The 24,216-nt window shown below is 37.5% G+C and overlaps 1 protein-coding gene across 7 annotated transcripts in view; it reads left to right on the plus strand.

Annotated features, from left to right (window-relative positions):
- DCLK2 (doublecortin like kinase 2) overlaps positions 1 to 24,216 on the plus strand; it is a 187,266-nt gene that overhangs the window by 13,918 nt on the left and 149,132 nt on the right. For all 7 annotated transcript variants that reach the window (XR_004438176.1, XR_004438175.1, XR_004438174.1 and 4 more), the window contains exon 2: positions 10,535 to 10,869. Coding sequence is in view for 4 of the 7 variants with exons in the window: in XM_033215452.1 (XP_033071343.1) it covers positions 10,535 to 10,869 (335 nt within the window). In the remaining 3 variants the exon portion in view is untranslated. The remainder of the gene's footprint in view (positions 1 to 10,534; positions 10,870 to 24,216) is intronic.

The following is a 24,216-nucleotide window of genomic DNA, read 5'->3' on the forward strand; positions in this document are numbered from 1 at the left end:
GGTTTTGAGTTGCATTTCCATGATAATTATTGATGTTGAGCATCTTTTCATATACTTGGCTATTTGTATGTCTTTTTTGAAATATCCAAATCCTTTCTTTTTAAAATATTTTTTGGGGTGTTTGTACTATTTCTTATACTTTTTGAATATTAAAGGATAAAAATCACACAATCTCAATAGATGCAGAATGCAGAAAAAGCATTTTTCATAAAAACACCCAATAAACTAGGTATAGAAGGAATTTACTTCAAAATAATAAAGACCATATATGAAAAGCCCCCAGCCAGTATCATACTTAACAGTAGAAAAGCTTTTCTCTAAGATCAAGAATAAGACAAGGATGCCCCCTTTTGCCACTTCATTCAACCTAGTACTGGAAGTCTTAGCAAGAACAACTTGGCAAGAAAAAGAAATATAAGGCATCTAAATCAGAAAGGAAGAAGCACAATTATCTGTTTGCAGAAGATATGATCTTATATGTAGAAAACCCTAAGGACCATACAAAAATTGTTAAACTAATACATTCAGTAAACCTTTAGGATACAAAATCAGCACACACAAATCAGTTGTTATATACGCTAATAACAAACTAATTAAGGAAATTAAGAAAATTTCATGTATGATAGCAATACAAAATTAAATACTCAGGAAAATTAAGGAGGTGAAAGACTCTTACACTGAAAACTGAAACATTGAAAGAAGTTAAAGAATACACAAATAAATGGATAGACAACCTGTGTTCATGAATTGGAAGATTTAATATTGTTAAAATTCCCATAGTTCCCAAAGTGATTTACAGATTCAGTGCAATTATAAAAATCCCAATAGCTTATTTATTTATTTATTTATTTATTTATTTTTAGAGACGGAGTCTTGCCCTGTTGCCCCAGGCTGGAGTGCAGTGGTGCCATCTTACTTCACTGCAACCTCTACCTCCTGTGTTTAAATTATTTTCGTCCCTCAGTCTCCCGAGTAGCTAGAATTATAGGCTTGTGCCACCATCCCTGGCTAATTTTTGTATTTTTAGTAGAGACAGGGTTTTGCCACGTTGGCCAGGCTAGTCTCGAAATCTTGGCCACAAGCGATCCACCCACCTTGGCCTTCCAAAGTGTTGGGATTACAGGCATGAACCACTGTGCCCAGCCTCAGTGGCATTTTTTACAGAAATAGAAAAACAATCTAAAATTCATGCAGAACCACAAAATACCCAAATAGCCAAATCAATGGTGAGAAAAAAAGAACAAAACTGAAGGCATTACATTTCCTGATTCCAAAATATATTACAAAGACACAGTAATTAAAACATTATGATACTATCATAAAAACAGACACATGGAACAATGTAGCAGAACCGAGAGCCTAGAAATAAACTCAAATATGTATGGTCAGCTGATCTTCAACAGGGATGCCAAGAATACACAATAGGGAAAGGACAGATTCTTCAACAAATGGTGTTGGGAAAACTGGATCTCCACATGCATAAGAATGAAACTGGAACCTGGAACCTTATACACAAAAACCAACTCAAAATAATTTAAAAATTTAAATATAAGATCTGAAACTCCTAGAAGGAAAACATAAGGAAAAAGTTTCATGACTTTAGTCTTGGCAGTGATTTCTCAAGTATCACACCAAAAGCACCAGCAACAAATGTAAAAAATGACAAGTGGGACTACATCAAACTAAGAAGCTTCTACACAGCAAAAGAAACAACAGAGTGAAAAGGCAACCTACAGAATGAGAGAAAATATTTGCAGATAATATGTCTGACAAGGGGTTCGTATCTAGCAGTGGAGATTTTAAATGTAGAGAGATTACTGTGCTTCAGTTGTTTAAAAAACTTATGTAAATACATGCATATTCCATCGATTAAAAGGCACATCACATTCATTGGACCACAAAGTGCCCTCGGACTCTTGGTGTTTTAATCGCCTGGAATGGAAAAGATACTGGTAGGTACCTGGTGTCCTCATCTCCTGCTAGTGCCCCTAGATGCCTTTGGTTGACTTTTGATGGACTGGCATGACCTATGAGTGTCTCAGACCATGCATTAGGCCCTTCAGGAGCCTGACTCTGAGCCTCCCAGGGTCATTCTATGTAAACCGTAACACTGTGTAATTATTTTGCCTAGATGCAATGCAAATGCAAGCCATGAAATGTGTAAGTCTGTTTTGGAAATATGCATTTTCTTCATTAGTTTGACAAGCATGTTTTAAGTATCTGTTGTATTCCATGTCCTATGCTAGGTGTTGGTAATATGAAGAAGGTACAGTCAGTTTTTTGAGGGAGCTTCTACTCTAGGCAGTGACTTGTAACCAGGGACTGTTTTCAGAGTCATTTGTGAAATGAAAACACCTTACCCACATGTTCAGTTCACACTCACTTTCCAGTGATTGTCTTAGTTGAACTGGGGTGAGGCTTGGGTGTCTGTGCTTATGCAACAAAATCACCTGATTTTTAAAGACATTCTCCACTAAGAACCACTAGCAGAAACAAATAATAAATTGTGATTATGAGAAATTAATACGTTGTAAACTCAGTGCAAAAAGAGCAGCAAGGAGTGACATAATTTTTATTTTTTAATTATTAACTATAATATACCTACAGAAAGTTCATAAAACACACACAGCAAGAATTATGAAGTGAACATCTTTGTGACTGCTAGTCATGTCAAGAAATAGAATATTGCCGGCATCTGAGAAGCTCTCCCTGTGTCCCTTGCCAGTTACAAGTCTTCTCTCTCCCACGGCAACAGCAGCCTGACTCTTGCTTTTCTTCATGTTTTACCACCTGTGAAGGCATCCTTAATCGATATAGTTGACTTTTTCAAACTCTGTAGGAATTAAATCATAGTACACATATGCTTTTGTCACCTTTTGCTCACCATTGTTTATAAAACTCATCCAAGTTGTTGCATATAGCTCTCATTTGTTCATTTTCATTAGTATGTAGTAGTCCATTATGTGACCTCACCACCATCTGTGTACCCATTCTCTTGTTGGACACGTGGGCCGACTGTCATCTTTGGCTGTTGAGCAATGCTTCTATGAACATGTGTGTGTATATAGAGTGTCTATATGAATGAGTTTCTCCAGGCTGTTCCTAGAGTGAATTTCTGGATTGTAGAGTGTGTATGTTTTTAACTTAGCACTAGATAATGCCAGCCTAAGTTATTGAACCAATCACTTTTCCCTAAGTGATTTAACCAATTTAAAAGCTTTTCAGTGTATGAAGGTTCCTATCGCTTTACTAAACTCCTTGCCAGAGGTGCTTAATCTTGAAGGGTCAGTGAAAAAGAGACAAGGGAAGAGGAGGAAGGTTATTTCTGGCATATAAGAAGGAATGAGAATAAAGAGGGTGTAAGTTTGGAAGGAAATTGCAAGCATGCTGATATGACACTAATATAGAAACCTGCGGGGAAGTGGTGGGAAAAGGGGCTGGAAGTGTGTGATGTGCTGAAGAGTTTGGCTTTCGTTCTAAGGGCAGTAGAGAGACAAGAAAATCAAATACACGTTTTTAAAAAACTTGTGACAGCTGTGTGGAGGATGAGGCCCAGATAGGGGGCACTTTACTACTCTAATCCAGAAAGAAATGAGAGAAGGCAGGGTAGAAGGAGTTGGTTTCCAGAGGGGTTTAGACCAAAGTCAACAGTTCTTCCAATTCTATTGAATGTGAGGGAAGGGCAGTGAAGAAGCAGCTTGGTTTTTGCTTAGATGACTGACTAGTGGTTATTCCGTTCAATATGTGGGGGACTTCAGGAAGAGGAGAGTGTGAGGTCAGGGTGGCAGTAATGGAGAGTGAAATTCATTTTAGACATGTAGCATATGAGATATTCCTAGATTATCTAGAGAGAGATGTTCTGTTAGTGGGTTGAACCCGAGAAAGATCTAGGCCAGAAATGTCCTTTGTGTTTGATTCCTCAGAGTGTAGATGGTGGTTGAAGCCATGGATAAAGATGCAGCTGGCCAGAGAAAGTCTAAGGAGGATGAGGGATGCCTGGTTGGGTGTGGAAAGAGGATCCTGAAAAGCAGACTGCGAAGGAGCAACCTAAGAAATGTGAGGTAAAGGTAAGGGAAATCATAGATGGTAGGGTAAAAAGGATTTGCATGAAGAGGATTAGGGCTGGTGTCCAGTGCCCTTGGAAGACGCTGAAGACACTGAGTGAAATTAGACAGAAAATGTGCTCTTCATTTGGCAGTTAGGTAAGAAGTGCTTGGGGATTGGGGTGAGCAGCATTTTAGCTAGTGGAGCCCAGGGAGCAGAAGTGTTGCTGCAGTGGCTTGAGAGCAAAGAGTGGGTGATGAAGTGGAAAGACAGATGAGGACTGACAGTGAATGGAAGCCAAAAGCACATTAGGAAGAATAGAGTGAATGGGGTGGGGCTGGGTGGTTCATATGTTTAAGGTGAGACACACTTGTGTACAATCCTATAGAGAGGGCTGGAGGAGAGAGGAAGAATGGCCTTAAAACCTCAGCAGGAGGGGAGGGAAGGACCCATGTCCTGTTAGAGGGACTTAACTTTGAACAGGAGGATAGCACTCTGTCACTGAAAGGAAAAGGACGTGGGAAAAATGGGCACAGATGGAAATAAATGTGTAAGAATGAAGGTTTGCAGAGAGTGAGAAATTGGAAGTTTCTAGCCTTTTTTCTTTTTTCTTTTTTTTTTTTTTGAGACAGAGTCCCACCCACTCTGTCACCCAGGCTGGAGTGCAGTGATGCTGCAAACTCTACCTTCCAGGTTCAAGCGATTCTAGTGCTTCAGCCTCCAGGTAGCTGGGATACAGGCTTGCACCACCACGTGTGGCTAATTTTTGTATTGTTTAGTAGAGACAGGGTTTTACCGTGTTGGGGAGGCTGGTGTGGAACTCCTGGCCTCAAATGATCTGCACACCTCAGCCTCCCAAAATGTTGGGGTTACAGGCATGAGCCACTGTGCCTGGCTGGAAGTACCTAGCTTTTAATGACCTCTTTCTTCTTGAATAAGAGGCAGTTCATTTGGTTGAGTAAGGGTGAAAGTTAATGGCCTTCTAAACATACACCCAACCAAGTTGTATTACATAATTGTAAACACTGAGTCAACCTACTAAATATGCAGTAATGCAAAGTGTCTTTGAATGGACATCAAAGGTAAAAAGCCATAGCTGTGCCCCTGGAAAGAGTCTTACAGGATACTGAAGGAACACTTTCTATTCCATTACCATGTCTGAAAACAGTTAAGTTTTATAACCACCTTACGCTTTTATTTATCCTCTTTCTATACAGAAACCAAAATCCTCTTTGTATATAGTACTCATGATCAGGATTTGCAAAATGATTTTCCCTAAATCTTTTATGGCCAAAGAGAGAGAAGGCAGAGAAAGGAGAATGAATATGGATATGTGTATCTAAATTCCCTTTAGCCAAAGACCACTGGGAACACACATGTAGTTGAACAAGGTGGGTTTATTACTTGTTGCAGTGAGGAAAGACACACCTTACAAGATACCATGTGGTGTCTTAGTAAGAGGGTATTAGAACCTATCATAGAATTTGGGCTCTGGCTGGGTAATATTAGGGAGGATCTAAGGAAATGGGGCTCACTCTGTCTTAGATGCTGTCAGAAGGCAGGACAATCCTGTGAATGGGTATCTCTACAAATCTTATAGGAAGGGCGGACTAGATTGAGGAAAAAGCTATGGTGGTAAGGAAATGACGGTCACTCACTTAGTACAAGAGGGGGATGTTTGGTATTGTGGATTGCACAGTGACCTTGTTTTTGTGTCACTTTATCATAAAGTTTTAGAGTGACTTCATATGATATAGTCTGTGAGATTATGTCCAACAGAAGAACAAAATGGCTTGATTCTGAGTGACAGACCAGCTTGTAATAATATTGAAGTATAGCTATGAAAGCTCAGTTCTGGGACTGCTTTGTCTACTTATGAAAAAATACATATGCATGGTCCTAGTTGAACTCTAATTTATATTTTGTTAATTTTTTGATTTCAATAGCTTTTGGGGTACAAGTGGTTTATAGTTACGTGGATGAATTGCCTAGTGGTGAAGTCTGAGATTTTAGTACATCTGTCACTTTGTTTTGGTAAGTGCAGTTTTAACATACATTGGCAAGAGTTTAACAAATTCTCTCATTCTGTGGGGTTTTTTCTTTTCTTTTGGCAGAGTCTCATTGTTGTCACCCAGGCTGGAGTGCAGTGGCATGGTCTAGGCTCACTGCAGTCTTCGCCTCCTGGGTTCAAGTGATTTTCCTGCCTCAGCCTACCAAGTAGCTGGGATTACAGGCGCCTGCCGCCACGCCTGGCTAATTTTTATATTTTTAGCAGAGATGGAGTTTCACCATGCTGGCCAGGCTGGTCCCAAACTCCTGACCTCAGGTGAGCCACCTCCCTCGGCTCCCCAAAGTGCTGGGATTAGAGGCATAAGCCACTGCGCCTGGCCTCTCACACAGTTATGTTTTATTGGTACATTAAGGTTTAATACTTTAGGATGCAGGATGTACTTTTTCAGCTATGTCCTTGTGAGAATGGAAGAAAGGGGAGACCTACAAGTTGGCAAAGGAGTCACAAATCTTAAACAAGAATCCGTACAGTAACAAGAATCTGTGTAGGGGGAGGCTGATCGCTTCTAATCAGTCTTGGAGGTGCATAGTATCTAACCAAGAATGATTATTGATTTCTTTTTAATAGAAACCGGGTCTCACTGTGTTGCCCAGGCTGGGCTTGAACTCCTGGCCACAAGGGATCCTCCCTCTTCGACCTCTCGAAGTGCTGGGATTACAGGCATGGGCCATTGCACTCAACCTGATGGATTAACATCAAGAGTTGTAACTAACTGCCCAGGGAACCAACATCTTAAGTTCTTTTGTCAGCATATTCTCTCCTTGTAGGCAAATCTATATGAGACAAAATTACAATCTGCAGATTGATTTGGATGGAGACATTACAAGACAAGCTAGCTTGGGTATCTTGATGGCTGTTGTTGTCAAGGTATATGACATCTACACTTTAGGGATTTGTGTGGCCAGTACACAGAAACACAGGCCTGACCCTAAAACCATGTGCTGAACCTATGTGCTGTAATGTTGAATGCCAAGATTACTAACGTGGGTTTCATACCATATCAGCACCTAGCATGAGAACTTGTGCATAGTAGGCACTCGGTGCACATTGTGACGAGTTGTCTAAGCTTAAAGAACATAGAGCCATGGGTGCAGGGAAGAGGGTGAGGCTATTGAACTGTTATTTGTGTCTGCCATGGGTGTAGAAAGCCCGATCTTGTAGGCATTTGCCAACCTTGTAGGCATTTGCCAGGCTGGCTCAAAACTTTAATACACGTTTATGGTGGAACTAGTCTACAAGTTTGGTTTGTTTGCTTTATAGGGACAGGGTCTTGCTCTGTTGCCCAGGCTGGAGTGCAGTAGTGAGATTATATCTCTCTGTAGCCTTGAACTCCTGAGCTCAAGTGATCCTCCTGTCTCAGCCTCCTAAGTAGCTAGGATTACAGATGTGTGCCCCCATGTCCTGCTAATTTTTTTTTTTTTTTTTTTTTTTTTTTTTTTGAGACGGAGTCTCGCTCTGTCGCCCAGGCTGGAGTGCAGTGGCCGGATCTCAGCTCACTGCAAGCTCCGCCTCCCGGGTTTACGCCATTCTCCTGCCTCAGCCTCCCGAGTAGCTGGGACTACAGGCGCCGCCACCTCGCCCGGCTAGTTTTTTGTATTTTTAGTAGAGACAGGGTTTCACCGTGTTAGCCAGGATGGTCTCGATCTCCTGACCTTGTGATCCGCCCGTCTCGGCCTCCCAAAGTGCTGGGATTACAGGCTTGAGCCACTGTGCCCGGCCGCTAATTTTTGTATTTTTAGTAGAAACAGGATTTTGCTATGTTGCCCAGGCGTGTCCTGAACTCCTGGCCTCAAGCAGTCCTCTTGCCTTGGCTTTCCAAAGTGCTGAGATTACAGGCATGAGGTACCATGCCAAGCCTACAAATTTTTAATGGAAACATTATGAAGGGAAGAAGGGAAAATGGGAAGGAATTAAAATTTATCTGTAATTGCACAAAAGCAAATTAAGGAGCTTCCTTTACCTACTTCATTCTGACATTCGGAACCTGTATAAGGAAACAAAATGCAGAGAAATTTAAGAAGCAGCTCTCCTTGTGGATATGTCAATTGGGTAGAGACAGGTTGACCAAGGAAATCTGCTATATGAAATTTGCTCTTTTGTTTCTTTTTTCATTGTTACTCTTTATATGGGGATAGGCTTTCCCCCAGCTGACTTACTACTTATCCTTGCCCTTTTTTAAAAAAAATTACCTTCTTTTGCTAATATTCTTTTTTCTCTTCCATCTTGTATTTTGAATCAGCATATGGACTTAAAAGTTTTATGATCCCAGCACTTTGGGAGGCCGAGACGGGCGGATCACGAGGTCAGGAGATCGAGACCATCCTGGCTAACACGGTGAAACCCCGTCTCTACTAAAAAAAAAAAAATACAAAAACTAGCCGGGCGAGATGGCAGGCGCCTGTATCCCAGCTACTCGGGAGGCTGAGGCAGGAGAATGGCGTAAACCCGGGAGGCGGAGCTTGCAGTGAGCTGAGATCTGGCCACTGCACTCCAGTCCGGGCAACAGAGCGAGACTCCGCCTCAAAAAAAAAAAAAAAAAAAAAAAAAAGTTTTATGATAGGTAAAAATAGTAAGAGCTTTTTGATGTGAGAGTTGCTTTCTCTATGAGGTTAAAGCAAAATTCTGTTTTGCCCGTTAATACATATGTGTGGTTATAGTTAATTTTGTTAAATTGATAACTGTTTTTGAAATTATATGACATTTTCCTAGGTGATCGTACTGTGAAAAATGATTTAGATAAGCCTATAGAGATGAAAAATCTCTAAATGGGGGTGGTTGGGCTAGATTTCACTTTACTGGTGTAGAAACAGTGTTAAAGCCTGTGATTGGTTCCCCAGTTATCTTGGGCAGTGCTCTAGTTATACCCTTAGATAGAAGACAGTGCTCCAGTTTTTAAGCTGTTCTTGGGGCCAGGCATGGTGGCTTATGCCTTATAATCCCAACACTTTGGGAGGCCAGGGTGGGTGACTCGCTTGAACACAGGAGTTCAAGACCAGCCTGGGCAACATAACAAAAACGCTGTCTCTACTAAAAATACAAAAATTTAGCCAGGCATAGTGGCATGCACTTGTAATCCCAGCTACTTGGAACGCTGAGGTGGGAGAATCACTTGAGTTCAGGAGGTTGAGGCTGCAGTGAGCCATGATTGCGCCACTGCAGTCCAGCCTGGGCAACAGAGACCCTGTCTCAAAATAAATAAATAAATAAATAAAATAAAAATAAAATCTTCTTGTATGCCTGATCTGTTACTGAATTACTCATGTACCTTCGGAGGCTCTAAAATTCTCCATTAATCAGGATTTCAAGAACATTATGATAATAGTTTAATATGGATATTAATAGGTTTTTCTCAGGAATTCCCTTTCACTATTTTGGTTACTACTGTTTTAAGTATTTATAATATTTCAGGTTCATATTAATATTATTAACAAAGTCTGTTATACTGAATATGTGAAAAAATAATGGATTCTTTTAAGAAAAACTTTACTATAACCCTGTTATCTTGTATGTCAAAAAGTCAAGAATGTAAAAACACTGGGTGATTCTGACTTTCCTAAAAGAAAAATTGTGGTATCTCAACATAAAATTTTTGGAAATTTTGGAATGTAAATTATCAGTCAACATTGAATTAATAAGCCACTTGGCAAATAATACAGCTCTTATGTTGTACTTAATAAAAATTAAGCAGAAGATTTCATGACTAATGAACACGTCATTTTAGCTACTTCAGGTCCTCTTCTATTTAAGTAGTTACAGAAAAGTGTTGTATATTTAAAGAATAGTTATTTTAAATTTACATTCTGTAAGAAGAAAAGTGGCTGAGGTATATTTCTTTGAGCTGCCAGAACTCTTCCTTAATGTTTATGGTGCTTCATTAATTTAGTAAGTGACCTTGTACCTGAGTATAATTGAGTCAGCTGTGTGAAAATGGTGTGATTATTCTTTGATTAGAACTGAAATCTATAATTAGAAGAAATATATTTTTATTTCCTTATATCAATATGTTGTGATATAATTATTTCTATCAGAATGAGGTTTTTTAAAACCAAATTAATAAATAGGAGGTTTTGGGAATCAGAAAGTACTTCAGAATTCAGCTGGTTCAGCCACTTTAGTTTATTGCTGATGGTACTGAGGACCAAAGTGTGGAGAAATGAATTATCCAAGGTGACACATTCGGTCAACGTATTTGGTCCAGTGCTTCTTGCCCTGTAATCGTTGTTATTCTCTCAAAACCAATCTAGACTATTTAAAAGAGAGGGAGGTGGGAGAATGCCAAAGCAAAAGGGTGAACATCCCCTTTTAGTGAACCTGCCAAGGTTAAGGGTTCACTTAATGGGTCTCCAGCATCTGTTCTTTAGACCAAATCCTTCTATGGTAGAGATAATCATGCTAATAAAATCAAATTTTGCTTTTTAGGTGAGAGTTACGTGTGTGCATCCAATGAACCATTTCGTAAAGTCGATTACACCAAAAATATTAATCCGAACTGGTCTGTGAACATCAAGGGTGGGACACCCCGAGCCCTGGCTGCTGCCTCATCTGTGAAAAGTGAAGTAAAAGAGAGTAAAGATTTCATCAAACCCAAGTTAGTGACTGTGATTCGAAGTGGAGTGAAGCCTAGAAAAGCTGTGCGGATCCTTCTGAATAAAAAGACTGCTCATTCCTTTGAACAAGTCTTAACAGATATCACCGAAGCCATTAAACTAGACTCAGGAGTCGTCAAGAGGCTCTGCACCCTGGATGGAAAGCAGGTAAGATGCTTCTAGCTGCCAGCTCTCCATCTGACTTTTAAAATCCCTGTGCCATGGTGGCTACATAGTTAACAATAGAAATTTAGTAGCCTGCTAGAAATCCTTCTAGGAGTCCTACTTGAGAAGTGTGTGTGTGTGTGTGTGTGTGTGTGTGTGTATGTAAAATTAACCTTTTTTTGTGAAAAATGTAAGTGACTCACAAGTGAGTATAGAAAAGTCTATCATATATTTCGTTTGGTTATTGGAAGGAAAATGTAAATTTCTGAGGGAAAAGTTTAAGTTGAGGAGACATCCTGTGTTAAATGGCATGTCGTCTATTTATGAATAAGAACCACTGTTGATTCGTAACGTCGTTATGGACTTGGGTATCACAGGAGTCCAAATTAAAAGTATTTAACATTCTTAGAAAAGCCTTTTCTTCCCCACTTATATATAATAGGGAAAATGTATTTCAAAAGACAGTACTTTTATAGGAATGTCCATAAAAGTTTCATAGGGTGCAATGGAGGTAATTAGTCAGCATTTTTGAAAAATGAAAAGTTGCACAGGAAAACGCAATTTAAATTATGGTAACAATGTATCAGGGAATCTAAGGGACAAAAAAAGTTGGCATATTGCAAGAACACAAGAATAGAGTTATATAAGTGTTGAATTTTGCTACAATCAGATTATCATTGCCAAAAAGAAGCCTGGCTTCTAAAGTGTATTTTCCCCCAAATTCCATAAAGTTAAATTGTTTATATTTACATTGTAGTAAAATTATGCTTTCCAAAATTAAATTTGCTTCTTTGTTCTGTTTTGCCTCTTCCCTGTAACATACTTAATTTATTTTGAAGCGTTTGGCTCTTGAAGTGCTGCGAATGAATAATATAAAACACTAAGCAGTGTCTTTGGGAAAAACACAATCAAATTAGTCTCCAATTTTCTAAGACCAGATCTAGTTAGTACAGTGCTTACTGAAACATTAACAATTTTAAAAAAATATGTTCTAAAGATTCCAGTAGATTATGGTAAAATTAGAATGACATTTCTGATTAATTGATGAGATACATGGTGCCTCACAGCCACCTGCCCCCAAATGTGTGTGAATGATGATAGACATGTTGTACAATTTAGTGAATAGCACAGTACAGCACAGAACACCTTAAGATTTACTCTGCAAGTAAGTAAAAATAAATTAGGCCAAGGAAAAAGGTATTTGACAAATCAAATAGTTGGTTATTGCTGGGCACAGGGAAGACACATATAGAGACAAATATTTGAGATACCTAACCAAAGAAAAAAAATCTAAACTCACCAATTTAGGGGAAAAAGGGATATAAACAGTAAATACAGGTGTGATTTGAAAAATTAGAGCTCAAATTTGGAAATCTCCAAATGAATGACATTCAGGGAAAATATAGGTGAAATAAAAAGTTGAAGTCAGGTGTGGTGGTGCACTCCTGCAGTTCCAGCTACTTGGGAGGCTGAAGTGAGAGGATCCTTTGAACCCAGGAGTTTGGGGCTGCAGTGAGCTATGATTGTGTACTGCACTCCAGCCTGAGTGCTGGTGACAAAAAAGACCACATCTCCTTAAAAAAAAAAAAAAAAAAAAAAAAAAGGAAATCGAGCATCTAAGTAAACTAATTGAAATAATAACCATTGAAATTTAAAGTTATTCACAAAATTATCCTTAAAAAGGCCCCAGACTATACATGCAAAAATGTTAACCAAAGCACATGGAACTAAAAATCAACATTTCAAAACAATACAGTGTGATGAATAGGACTTATGCTGGTAGTTAAAGGATGGCTTACTATTGAGAAACTTCTTTATTCGTGACATCTATAGGATAAAGCATAATTGCACATATTCATAATCCCAAACAGATATTGCAAAGGCATTTGATAAAATACTCCAGATTCAGTTAAAGATTTAGTAATAAAAACAGGTGATTTTTAATATTACACTGAAAAAACCAAATTTCTGTCTGAAACAACAAGCCAATGTATTACAAAGTAAATAAACACTGGAAGTATTTCTGTGACAGTTAGGTCCAAGATAAGGATGCCTGATGGCGCCAGTATTCAACATTCTTCTATACATTTGATTTTTACTTATAGTTTACTAGAATTTCAGTAAGAATCTGAATGAGATTTTTTAAGGAGGGGTAGATGGGGAACCTAACAAAGTGATTTTTAAAGTTAATCTGGAAGAATAGGAAAATTCTGGAAATAATGATTAATGGGCTCTGATGCTACTGGATACTAAATCATCATTTTCATACCACAGCAAAAATAAATTCCAGGTGTGTTAGAAATATAGATGTCAAAATGAAACAAAAGAACTAAAAATATGTCAATAGTTATGTTGAAATGGGAACAGATTTTCTAAGCATAAGGTAATGGGAAAATCACAAAGGGTAAGATTGAATGGACAACATAAAAATGAAAAATTTCTGGATGCCAGGCAAGGGTTTATATGCTTTAATATTGAGTTTAGTAATTTAATATGAAAAAGACAAATGCTACAATCAAAAAGATGAATAAAAGTCTAAACAATTTGAAAAGATAGAATTAGTGAACATTAAAAAATGTTCAGTTTCACAAAAAGGTGAATTAAAGAAGTGAGATATTTTAATATTTAAAACTGACAAAGAAAATGTTCACTGTTTTTGAATATGCAGTGAATTGGTATTCTCAAATGGTGATGGAAGTATAAAATTCATAAACTTTGTGAAAAGCAATTTGTTAACGTGTATAACTATACAGATGTTTTTACTATTTGAACTAGTAAATTAGCTTTTGGAATTTATCCTAAATGACCTGACATGCAAACATAATTACACAAAAAATTTCATCCCAGAATAAAAGCAAAAAGTTGAAAGCAGTTTAAAAATCCCTAAAGTAGAAAATAGTTAAGTTATATTACCATGGAATTCATATGTACTGGCCATTGAAAATTATGGTTGGAGTAATATTTAAAGACATGAGAAAATGTTAAATGGAAAAAGCAAGAAACAAATTCCATGTAATGTTTTCAATTCTTTGTACAGTTAAAGAAAAGTAGCAGCAGAAGTATTTTTTAAAGCTAATTCAGAAGGAAACAAGATTATACTTGCCATCAGAAATTGAGTATTTGCTGTTCTCATATCCATTACTACTTCCTAATGTCTGCTCAAAAACAAAAACTCAAGCACTGAGAAAGAAAAGACTGATCTCAGTCAAATTTTAGAAAATCAAACACATGAGTTAATTATTTTTTCGTGTGCCAAAAAAAGATCTTTTAAGACCTTCGAGTAAAATATTTCCTTGGAAAAATTAGATTTAATTTTTGATAAACACAACATTGGATATTGCATTTTCAGTGAACTGGGTATCCTTGAAAGCTATCATTTGCTTGATGCTGAGTCCATGTTGTACTGTATGGGTGAACTTGCTGATCTTCAAAACTTCAAGTCTGTTTTTGGTTGATATAAGTATAAAGATAACATGAAATCTGCAAACCTTTAAATGAGCAGTGCTCATTTTGATCTTTTTATAATAAAAACGTTTCCGTGGGTATGCACACTTGATCTTGGCCAAAAGGCCAAGAAGCAATTCTACAGGTATGTAAGACTATCAGCATTCTGAGAATTCTCAAGGAAAGGACAGCTTTCCTTAGATGAAGAGAAAGGAATGAGAAAGGAACTAAGATCTGTTGATAAGTTGTCCATGCACAAAATTGTAAACTGTCTGCCTAAATTTTGTTTTTTGCTGGTTACTTCCTACCCAGATTGGTTGTTTTCATTTAGTATTTTCCTGATCGTCAACACAAGGATAGAAATTAAATAACTTTTAGGCAATTCACCATGAACAGTCACTGACTCCGTTGTGAACCTGTGTGAGAGTTTTAAGGGGCTGGTTATCCTTTGAGTTGGAAAGCATTCCCGATTGAAGACCTGATGATGCGTCATGTGCCAGTAGCATTTATGTGGCTAAAGCAGTGTCCCTTGAATCTTTTCTTCCCTCAAAATGGATGAACACATCTTACTGCTAGCAATGACTCCATTTACAAGGTCTGACTTGGTTATTAAAACGGATTAAATTTTATGTCTGTTTATAAAATCAAATAAAATCATATTTAGGATTTTGTCCATATTCTTGGGTTTTCTTTAGTGTAGGGCATTGATTCTCAACCAGGGACAGTTTTGTCCCTAGGGCAGGTATGGCACTGTCTAAAGTCATTTTTTGATTGTTGAAGCTGGGGTTGGGGATTCCACTGGCATCTGGTGGGTAGAAGCCGGGGGTGGTGCCCATCATCCTACGATGTGCAGGACGGCCACGACATCATCCTTTCTTGTCCACGTTATTAACAGTGCTGAGATTCAGAAATCCTGGTGTAGAGTAAGTGAGCTGATTCAAAAGAAAGTGCTGCTTGTTTGAATAAGTATTAACTTTGTTATTAGGCCATATGCTAAGCTTTATTTCAGAATTTATGGATGTCCTGATAGTCTCTCTGTCCGTTTCTTACCTATTGATGTGATTGATGCAAGATTGTTAGAATGTCACAGTTTGTAGGGTCTTTTTTTTTTTTTTTTGAGACAGAATCTCACTCTGCCACCCAGGCTGAAGGGCAGTGGCAGTCTCGGCTTACTGCAGTTTTGACCTCCTGGGCTCAAGTGATACTCCCACTTCAGCCTCCTGAGTAGCTGGGACTACAGGCACATGACACCATGCCCAGCTAATTTTTGTTTTTTTGTAGAAATGGGGTTTCCCTGTGTTTCCCAGGCTGGTCTTGAACTCCTGGGCTCAAGCGATCCACTTACCTTGGCCTCTGAAAGTACTGGGACTACAGTCATGAGATGCTGTGCGCCCAGCCAGTTTGTAATCTTTATTGTCTTGGATTTAAATCTATTTGTTTACATTGTGTGAGGCTGAAATATGACTGAGTAGTACAACTTTGCAGGGGACTAAAGACATCCCAAATGGTTTTACTGAGAATTGAAAGTGAAGTGTAAGGTTAGCTGGGCATGGTGATGCTCACCTGCTGTCCCAGCTACTAGGGAGGCTGAGGCAGGAGGATTACTTGAGCTCCGGAGTTCGAGGCTGCAGTGAGCTGTCATTGCACCACTGCATGCCAGCCTTGGGGACAGAGTGAGATCCTGACTCAAAAAAGTGAATGAACAAGGGCGGGGCACGGTGGCTCAAGCCTGTAATCCCAGCACTTTGGGAGGCCAAGAGGGGTGGATCACAAGGTCAGGAGTTCGAGACCAGCCTGGCCAATGTGGTGAAGCCGCGTCTCTACTAAAAATACAAAAAGATTAGCCAGGCGTGGTGGCACATGCCTGTAATCCCAGCTACTTGGGAGGCTGAGGCAGGAGAATCGCTTGAACCCAGGAGGTGGAGGTTGCCGTGAGCCAAGATTGCGCCGCTGCACTCCAGCCTGGGCGATAGAGCGAGACTCCATTAAAAAAAAAAAAAAAGAATATGAAGTGTGAGGAATCATTTAATCTTGTGAGTTTTCAAGTACTCTGCTTAATACTTAAAAGTGGTATCATGGTTACTGATTTTCTAAAAACATAATATATAACATATGTTTATAGATGTGATGACCAGAAAACATGATCTGTAAAGAGAAGTCATGGTTATTCTTTACTTAAGTAATTTTATTTTAACTTGCAATTAATTTTGATTAAATGCTTCACTTAAATGTTTTAAAAAATAAAACCTTCTTGCACTTTTAAGTTAAAGGGATTGTATAGGAAAACAAATTTACTTTTTAAATTTTTTGAAAGAGTGACATTCTCATAACAAAATACAGCAGGGAGAATTTTAAAAAATGCCTTTATTCTGTTAAGAGATTAAAAGGTCCAAATATAGCTTTTGTCCACGTCTAAAAAAAAATATTCTAGCTTTTAGCTTTCCCAGAAACAGCAGTTTTAACATAAAAGAAACGTATTTTGTGGAATTTTGGAACAAGTTGATTCTTGTCATGGGCAAAGGCAAAACAGAATCAGAAATTGCTTGCAGTTGATTCTTTATGGGTAAAATACTTCCAGACTTTGGGACCACTGCCAGCCTTAGGATGCTCACATGCAACAGGTCCTCTTTGGGGAACATGGCAACTCCTTGGAGTGCCTGCTCTTATCAGCCATCTTAAAGTTTATGAAGGTTCTCATCTTTACTTTTTAAAAACTTTAGCTATTTTGTGGATACCATAACATAAATAATATGTATTTTGTACTTTAGCTTTCTGGAATCACATTTTCTAGTGAAGATTCATTTTTTTTGAATCACCTAACCATATTTAGATAAAGCAATCTCTTCTCAAAAGTTGCTACATAAAACTCAAATTGTTGATAAGTATTCATAAACATTTTCTACAATTTATTTAACCTTGTTATAATTTTTCCTTAAAGTAGATAAGGACAGACTTTGGTTTTAATTCTCACACTGCTCCCAAGGCATGCATTTCCTTTTTTTTTTTTTTTGAGGGGGCGGGGGGATGGAGTCTGGCTCTGTCGCCAGACTGGAGTGCAGTGGCGTGATCTCGGCTCACTGCAGTCTCCGCCTCCCTGGTTCAAGTGATTCTCCTGCCTCAGCCTCGCGAGTAGCTGAGATTACAGTCACGTGCAACCACACCCAGCTAATTTTTTTTTCTTTGTATTTTTAGTAGAGACGGGGTTTCACTATGTTGGCCAGGATAGTCTCGATCTCCTGACATCGTGATCCTCCTGCCTCGGCCTCCCAAAGTGATGGGATTTCAGACGTGTAATAACTTTAGGCAATTCAATAACTTTTAGGCAATTCGCCATGAACAGTCACTGACTCCATTGTGACATCTGTGTGAGAGTTTTAAGGGGCTGGTTTATGAAGTTTATGAAGGTTCCCACCGTGCCCGGCCACATTTCCTTTTGTAGATGATGGAAATCTAGACAACTGAGTTTTGTCTTACTGGATACATTCGCACCTGCAAAATGTGTAGCCCTGGTCTCCCTCAAGTAATGGGAAATTTATCTCAACCAAGAATCAACAGACTAAGAGCAATTAGTAGGATGTTTCTGTTCAGCAGGAAATACAAGTATAGAAAGGGAGGAAAAATGTTATTTTTTTCTTTGATTACTAATCTAAAGTGACTTACGTTAAAACAAAAGGGGGATGGAGGTAGGGCTTAAATCTTTGCTTTTGATGAACCCCTTTTGAAAGAGTAATCTAAAAAGTGTGAAGAAAGAAGGAAATGTTTAGATATCCCTCTTCTTTTTAAGCTTACATTTTGCCATTTTGATATCCATTGTAAAGCAATTTCCCTTGACCTTAAATATTTTCTCCCTTTTAAGGGGAACTGGAGGAAAACACTAAAATCCTGTCAGTTGCAAAGTAGAAGAGATATTTAGAAGAAACAATTTCAGCTCCAACAAATTATGCAGTGTAAAGTGTAGGTGGGATAAAAATGACATCACTGCAAACTCTTTTGTTTCCTTAATTATTCCTTTGGTGTCTAAGGGGAGTAATGCATACAGCATAAAGATAGTGTTAAAATTAGTTATTAAGCTGAAATTTTATGCATTACCAAATTTTGTTATAAAATGTATTTTTCTTGGATTATAATAATGGTTATCACAATATTAATTTTGTTACATATGTATTTGGCAATGTGTAGAGTAATAGCTAACCGCTTAATTAGGTAATAGATAACAACTCATAGCTTACTATGTCAGACATTATGTTAGTGCTTTTATTTTTTAATATGTGCCTTTTTGAATTTCAGTAGCTTTTAGGACACAGTGGTTTTTGGTTACATGGATAACTTGTATGGTGGTGAAGTCTGAGATTTTATTGCACCTATCACCTGAGTAGTGTCCATTGTACCCAACATGTAGTTTTTTATCCCCTACCCACTTCCACCCTCCCCACTTCTGAGTCTCCAAAGTCCTTTTTACCATCCTGTATGCCTTTGTGTACCCATAGCTTAGTTCCCCCTTTTAAGTGAGAACATACAGTATTTGGTTTTCTATTCCTAAGTTACTACAGGTAGAATAATGGCCTCTAGCTCCATCTAGGTTACTGCAAAATACATCATTTCAGTCTTTTTTACAGCTGAGTAGTATTCCATGGTATATGTATACCACGTTTTCTTTATCCACTCATTGGCACTTAGATTGGTTCCATGTCTTTGCAGTTGTGAATTGTGCTATGATAAACATATGCATGCAGTGTCTTTTTGATATAATGACTTACTTTCCTTTGTGTAAATACCCAGTAGTGAGGTTGTTGGATCAATTGGTAGATCTACTTTTAGTTCTTTAAGAAGGCTTTGTACTGTTTTGCATAGAGGTTGTACTAATTTACATTCCCACCAGCATTGTATAAGTGTTCCCCTTTCACCACATCCACATTAGCATCTGTTGTTTTTTGACTTTTTAATAATGGCCATTCTGGTAGGGGTAAGGTGGTAGGTATGTCATTGTGGTTTTAATTTGCATTTCCTGGATGATTAATGATGTGGAGAATTTTTTAGTATTTTTGTTGGCCATTTGTGTATCTTCTTTTAAAAAATATCTATTTATGTCATTTGCCCACTTATTGATGGGGTTATTTGTTTTGCTCACTGATTTGAGTTCCTTGTAGATTTGGGTATTGGTCCTTTGTTGAATGCATAGTTTGCAAATATTTTCTCCTATTGTATAGGTTGTCTGTTTACTCTGATAATTCCTTTTGCTGTGCAGAAGCTTCTTAGTTTAATTAGGTCTCATTTTGTTTATTTTTGTTTTGGTTGCATGTGCTTTTGGGGTCTTAGTCACAAGTTCTTTACCTAGGTCAGTGTCCAGAAGAGTTTTTCCTAGGTTTCCTTCTAGAATTTTTATGGCTTCAGGTCTTAGATTTAAATCTTTGATCCATCTTGAGTTGATTTTTGTATATGATAAGGGATAGGGAATCCAGTTTCATTCTTATACATGTGGTTATCCAGTCTTCCCAGCACCACTTACTGAATAGGGTTTCCTTTCCCCAGTGTATGCTTTTGTCTGCTTTGTCAAAGATCAATTGGTTCTAAGAATTTTAATTTATCTCTAGATTCCGTATTCTGTTCTGTTGATCTGTGTATGATTATACCAGTACCATCCTGATTTGCTAACTGTAGCCTTATAGTATAATCTGAAGTCAGGTAATGTGATACCTCCAGTTTTGTTCTTTTTGCTTAGGATTGCTTATTTGGGCTCTTTTTTGGTTTCGTATGAATTTTAGGATTCTTGTTTCTAACTGTGAAAAAATGATGTTGGTATTTTGATAAGAATTGCATTGAATTTGTAGATTGCTTTGGGCATATGATCATTTTCATAATATTCTTCCAATCCATGAGCATGGTATGTTTTTCCATTTGTTGTGTCATCTTAGATTTCTTTCAGCAGTGTATTGTAGTTCTCCTTCTAGAGATCGCTCATCTCCTTGGTTAAGCATATTCCTAGGTATTTTATTTTATTTGTTGCAGCTATTGTATAAAGGATTGAATTCTTGATTTGATTCTTAGCTTGGTCATTGTTGATGTATAATAGTGCCACTGATTTGTGTACTTTGTAACCTGAGACTTTATTTATTTACCAAATTTAGGAGTCAGAGAAATCCTTAGAATTTTCTAGGTATATGATAATATCATCAGCAAACTTAGTTTGACTTCTTGTTTTCCAGTTTGGATGCCCTTTCTTTCTTTTGCCTTATCGCTGTGGCTAGGACTTCCAGTAACTGTATTGAATGGAAGTGGTAAAAGTGGGCGTTGTTGTCCTGTTCCAGTTCTTAGGGGGAATACTTTCAATTTGTCTCCATTCAGTATAATGTTGGCTGTGGATTTGTCTGATAATGGCTTTTATTATTTTGAGATATGTTCCTTCTGTGTCTAGTTTGTTGAAGGTTTTCTTTTTTTAAAAAAAATCATAAAAGGATACTGGCTTTTATTGAATGCTTTTTCTGCATTGATTGAGATGCTCATATTGTTTTTTTTAAAATTCTGTTTATGTGATGTATCTCATTTATTGACTTGTATTTATTAAATTATCCATGCATGCCTGGGATGAAACCCACTTGACTGTGGTGAATTATCTTTTTTTTTTCCTTCCCCCAGACAGAGTCTTGTTCTGTCGCCCAGGCTGGAGTGCAGTGGTGTGATCTTGGCCCAGTGCAACCACTGCCTCCTGGGTTCAAGAGATTCTCATGCCTCAGCCTCCCGAGTAGCTGGAATTATAGGCGCATGCCACTATACCTGGCTAATTTTTGTATTTTTAGTAGAGACAGTTTTATCATGTTGGCCAGACTGGTCTCTAATTCCTGACCTCAGGTGATCTGCTCGCTTCAGCCTCCCAAAGGGCTGGGAATTACAGGTGTGAGCCACTGTGCCCAGCCATAATTATCTTTTTGATGTATTGTTGGATTCAGCTTGTTAGTATTTCGTTGAGGATTTTTGCATCTATGTTCATCAGGGATATTGGTCTGTAGTTTTCCTTTTTGTTATATCCTTTTCTAGTTTGGGTTTCAGGGTAGTACTGGGTTAATAGAATGAGTTAGGGTGGATTCCCTCTTTCTCAGTGTTTTAGAATAGTTTCAATAGGATTCGTACCAATTCCTCTTTGAATATCTGATATAATTTGGCTGTGAATCTGGCCCTGGGCTTTTTTTTTCTTTTTTGGCAGTTTTTATATTATTGATTCAATGTCACTACTAGTTACTGGTCTGTTCAGGATTTATATTTCTTTCTGATTCAAGCTAGTAGGTTTGTATGTTTCCAGGAATTGGTGCATTTCCTCTAGATTTCCACGTTTGTATGCATAGAGATGTTCATAGTAGTCTTGAATGATCATTTTTATTTTTGTTGTGTCCGTTGTAATGTTTCTATTTTCATTTAAAATTGAGTGTATTATTGGTTAATCTAGCTAATGGTTAATTTTGGTTCATCTTTTTAAAGAAACTTTTTTCCATTGATCTTTTGCATTGTCTTTTTTATATCAATTTCATTTAGTTTTGCTCTGATCTTTATTGTCTATTTTCTTCTGCTAGCGTTTGGTTTAGTTCTTATTTCTCTTGTTCCTTGAGGTGTGACATTAGGTTGTCAATTTGTGATCTTTCAGATTTTTTGATATGAGCATTTAGTTCTGTAAACTTTCCACTTAGCACTGCTTTTGCTGTATCCCAGAGGTTTTGACAACTTGTGTCACTATTATTCATTTCAAAGAATTTTTAAATTTCCATTTTGATTTCAGTGTTAACTCAAAAATTATTCAGGAGAAGATTGTTTAGTATCTGTGTATTTGTATAGTTTTGAGGGTTCCTTTTGTAGTTAGTTTTATTCCATTGTGGTCTGAGAAGATACTTGAAGTAATTTTGATTTTTTAAAAATGTATTAAGATTTGTTTGGTGGCCTATCATATGGTCTGTATATCTTGGAGAATGTTCCATGTACTTATTAGAAGAATGTATATTCTGTAGTTATTGGGTATAATGTTCTGTAAATATCTGTTAGGTCCATATGTTCTAGAGTGTAGTTTAAGTCCATGTCTCCTTGTTGACTTTCTGCCTTGATAACCTGTCTAGTGTTGTCAGTGGAGTGTTGCATTCCCCCACGGTTGTTGTGTTGCTGTCTATCTCTTTTCTTAGGTCTAGTAGTAACTTTTATGAATCTGGGAGCTCCAGAGTCAGGTGCATATATATTTAGGATTGTAGTATCTTCCTGTTAGAGTGATCCTTTCATCTTTAATGAACTTCTTTGTCTTTTATTTTTACCATTGTTGCTTTAAAGTCTGATTTGTCTGATACAACAATAGCTACTCCTGTTTGCTTTTGGTTTTTATTTGTGTGGAATATGTTTTTCTACCCCTTTACCTTTATAAGAATCCTTACATGTTAGATTAGTCTCTTGAAAACAGCAGGTATTTGGTTTGTGATTCAAAAAAAAAAAAAAAAAAAAAAAATCCACTCTGCCAATCTGTATCTTTTAGGTAGTGCATTTATACCATTTACATTCAATGTTAATATTGAGAGTGTAAAGTACTGTTCCTGTCATCATGTTGATTATTACTTAGATACTTTTATTCATCGTGGTATTTTTTTTATAGGCCCTGTGAGTTTTATGCTGTCAAGAGGCTCTATTATGGGGCATGTTGACCCTTTGTTTCAAGATTTAGAACTTCTTTTAGCATGTCTTGTGGGGCTGATCTGGTAGTAACATTTCCATAGCATTTGCTTGTCTGAAAAAGACTTTATTTTGCCTTCATTTATGACACTTAGTTTTGCTGGATTCAAAATTCTTGGCTGACAGCTATTCTGTTTAGGGAGGCTAAAAATAAGACCCCACTCCCTTTTGGCTTATAAAGTTTCTGCTGAAAAGTCTTCTATTAGTCTGATAGGTTTTCCTATATAGGTTACCTGATGCTTTCGTCTCACTGCTCTTAGAATTCATTTATTTGTGTTGACTTTAGATAGTGTGATGACTGTATGCCTTGGTAATGTTCTTTTTGCAATGAATCCCCCAGGAATTTTTTGAGCTTCTTGTATTTGGAGATCTAAATCTCTGGCAAGACCAGGGACGTTTTCCTTAATTATTCCTTCAAATAAGTTTTCCAACCTTTTTGCTTTCTCTTCTCCCTCAGGTATACCAAAGGTTCTTAAGTTTGGCCAAGTAATCCTGTATTTTCTGGAGGCTTTGTTCATTTCTTTTAATTATTTCTTTCTGGTTGGATTAGTTTGAAGTTTCTGAGTTCTGAAATTATTCTACTTTATTTAGTCTGTTAAAAGTTTCCACTGCATTTTGTAATTCCCTAAATGTGTTTTTCATTTCCAGAAGTCTTGATTGGCTTTCTTGAAAGTAGCTGTCTCTTTACAAAATTTGTCATTCACATCGTAAGTGGTTTTAAAATTTTCTTTATGTTGGTTTTTACCTTTCTCTTGTATGTCCTTGTGTAGCTAATAACCTTTTGAATTCTTTATCTAGTATTTCAAAGATTTTATCTTGTTTTGGAGCCATTGCTGAAGAGCTAGTGTGATCTTTTGGTGCCATTATAGAACCCTGTTTTGTTGCCAGGATTATTTTTCTGGTTCCTTTTCATTTGGGTAGACTAATTTTTCTTGAATTTATTTTTGTTTCAATTGTTTGTTTTTGTGGGTTTTTTTCCCTTGAGAATGTATCTTTAATGTTTATTGTAGCCTGACTTGGCTCTTGGTTCTTTCAGGGATGAAGACACTGTATGAGTTATTTGGTTATAGAGAGTCTTTGTATGATGGCTTTCTCAGGTGGTGGTTTTAGCAATGTGCTTGGTGTGTGAGCAGGTTGATTGCTGTGGAATTGAAATGGCAGAGATCTCTTGAAGCTTATCTCATTCCCTAGTGGTGTACAGTTTTTAATTAA

Source organism: Trachypithecus francoisi, unplaced genomic scaffold, assembly GCF_009764315.1.
Source record: "Trachypithecus francoisi isolate TF-2019V2 unplaced genomic scaffold, Tfra_2.0 Lachesis_group1, whole genome shotgun sequence".
Classification (NCBI taxonomy): Eukaryota; Metazoa; Chordata; class Mammalia; order Primates; family Cercopithecidae; genus Trachypithecus; species Trachypithecus francoisi.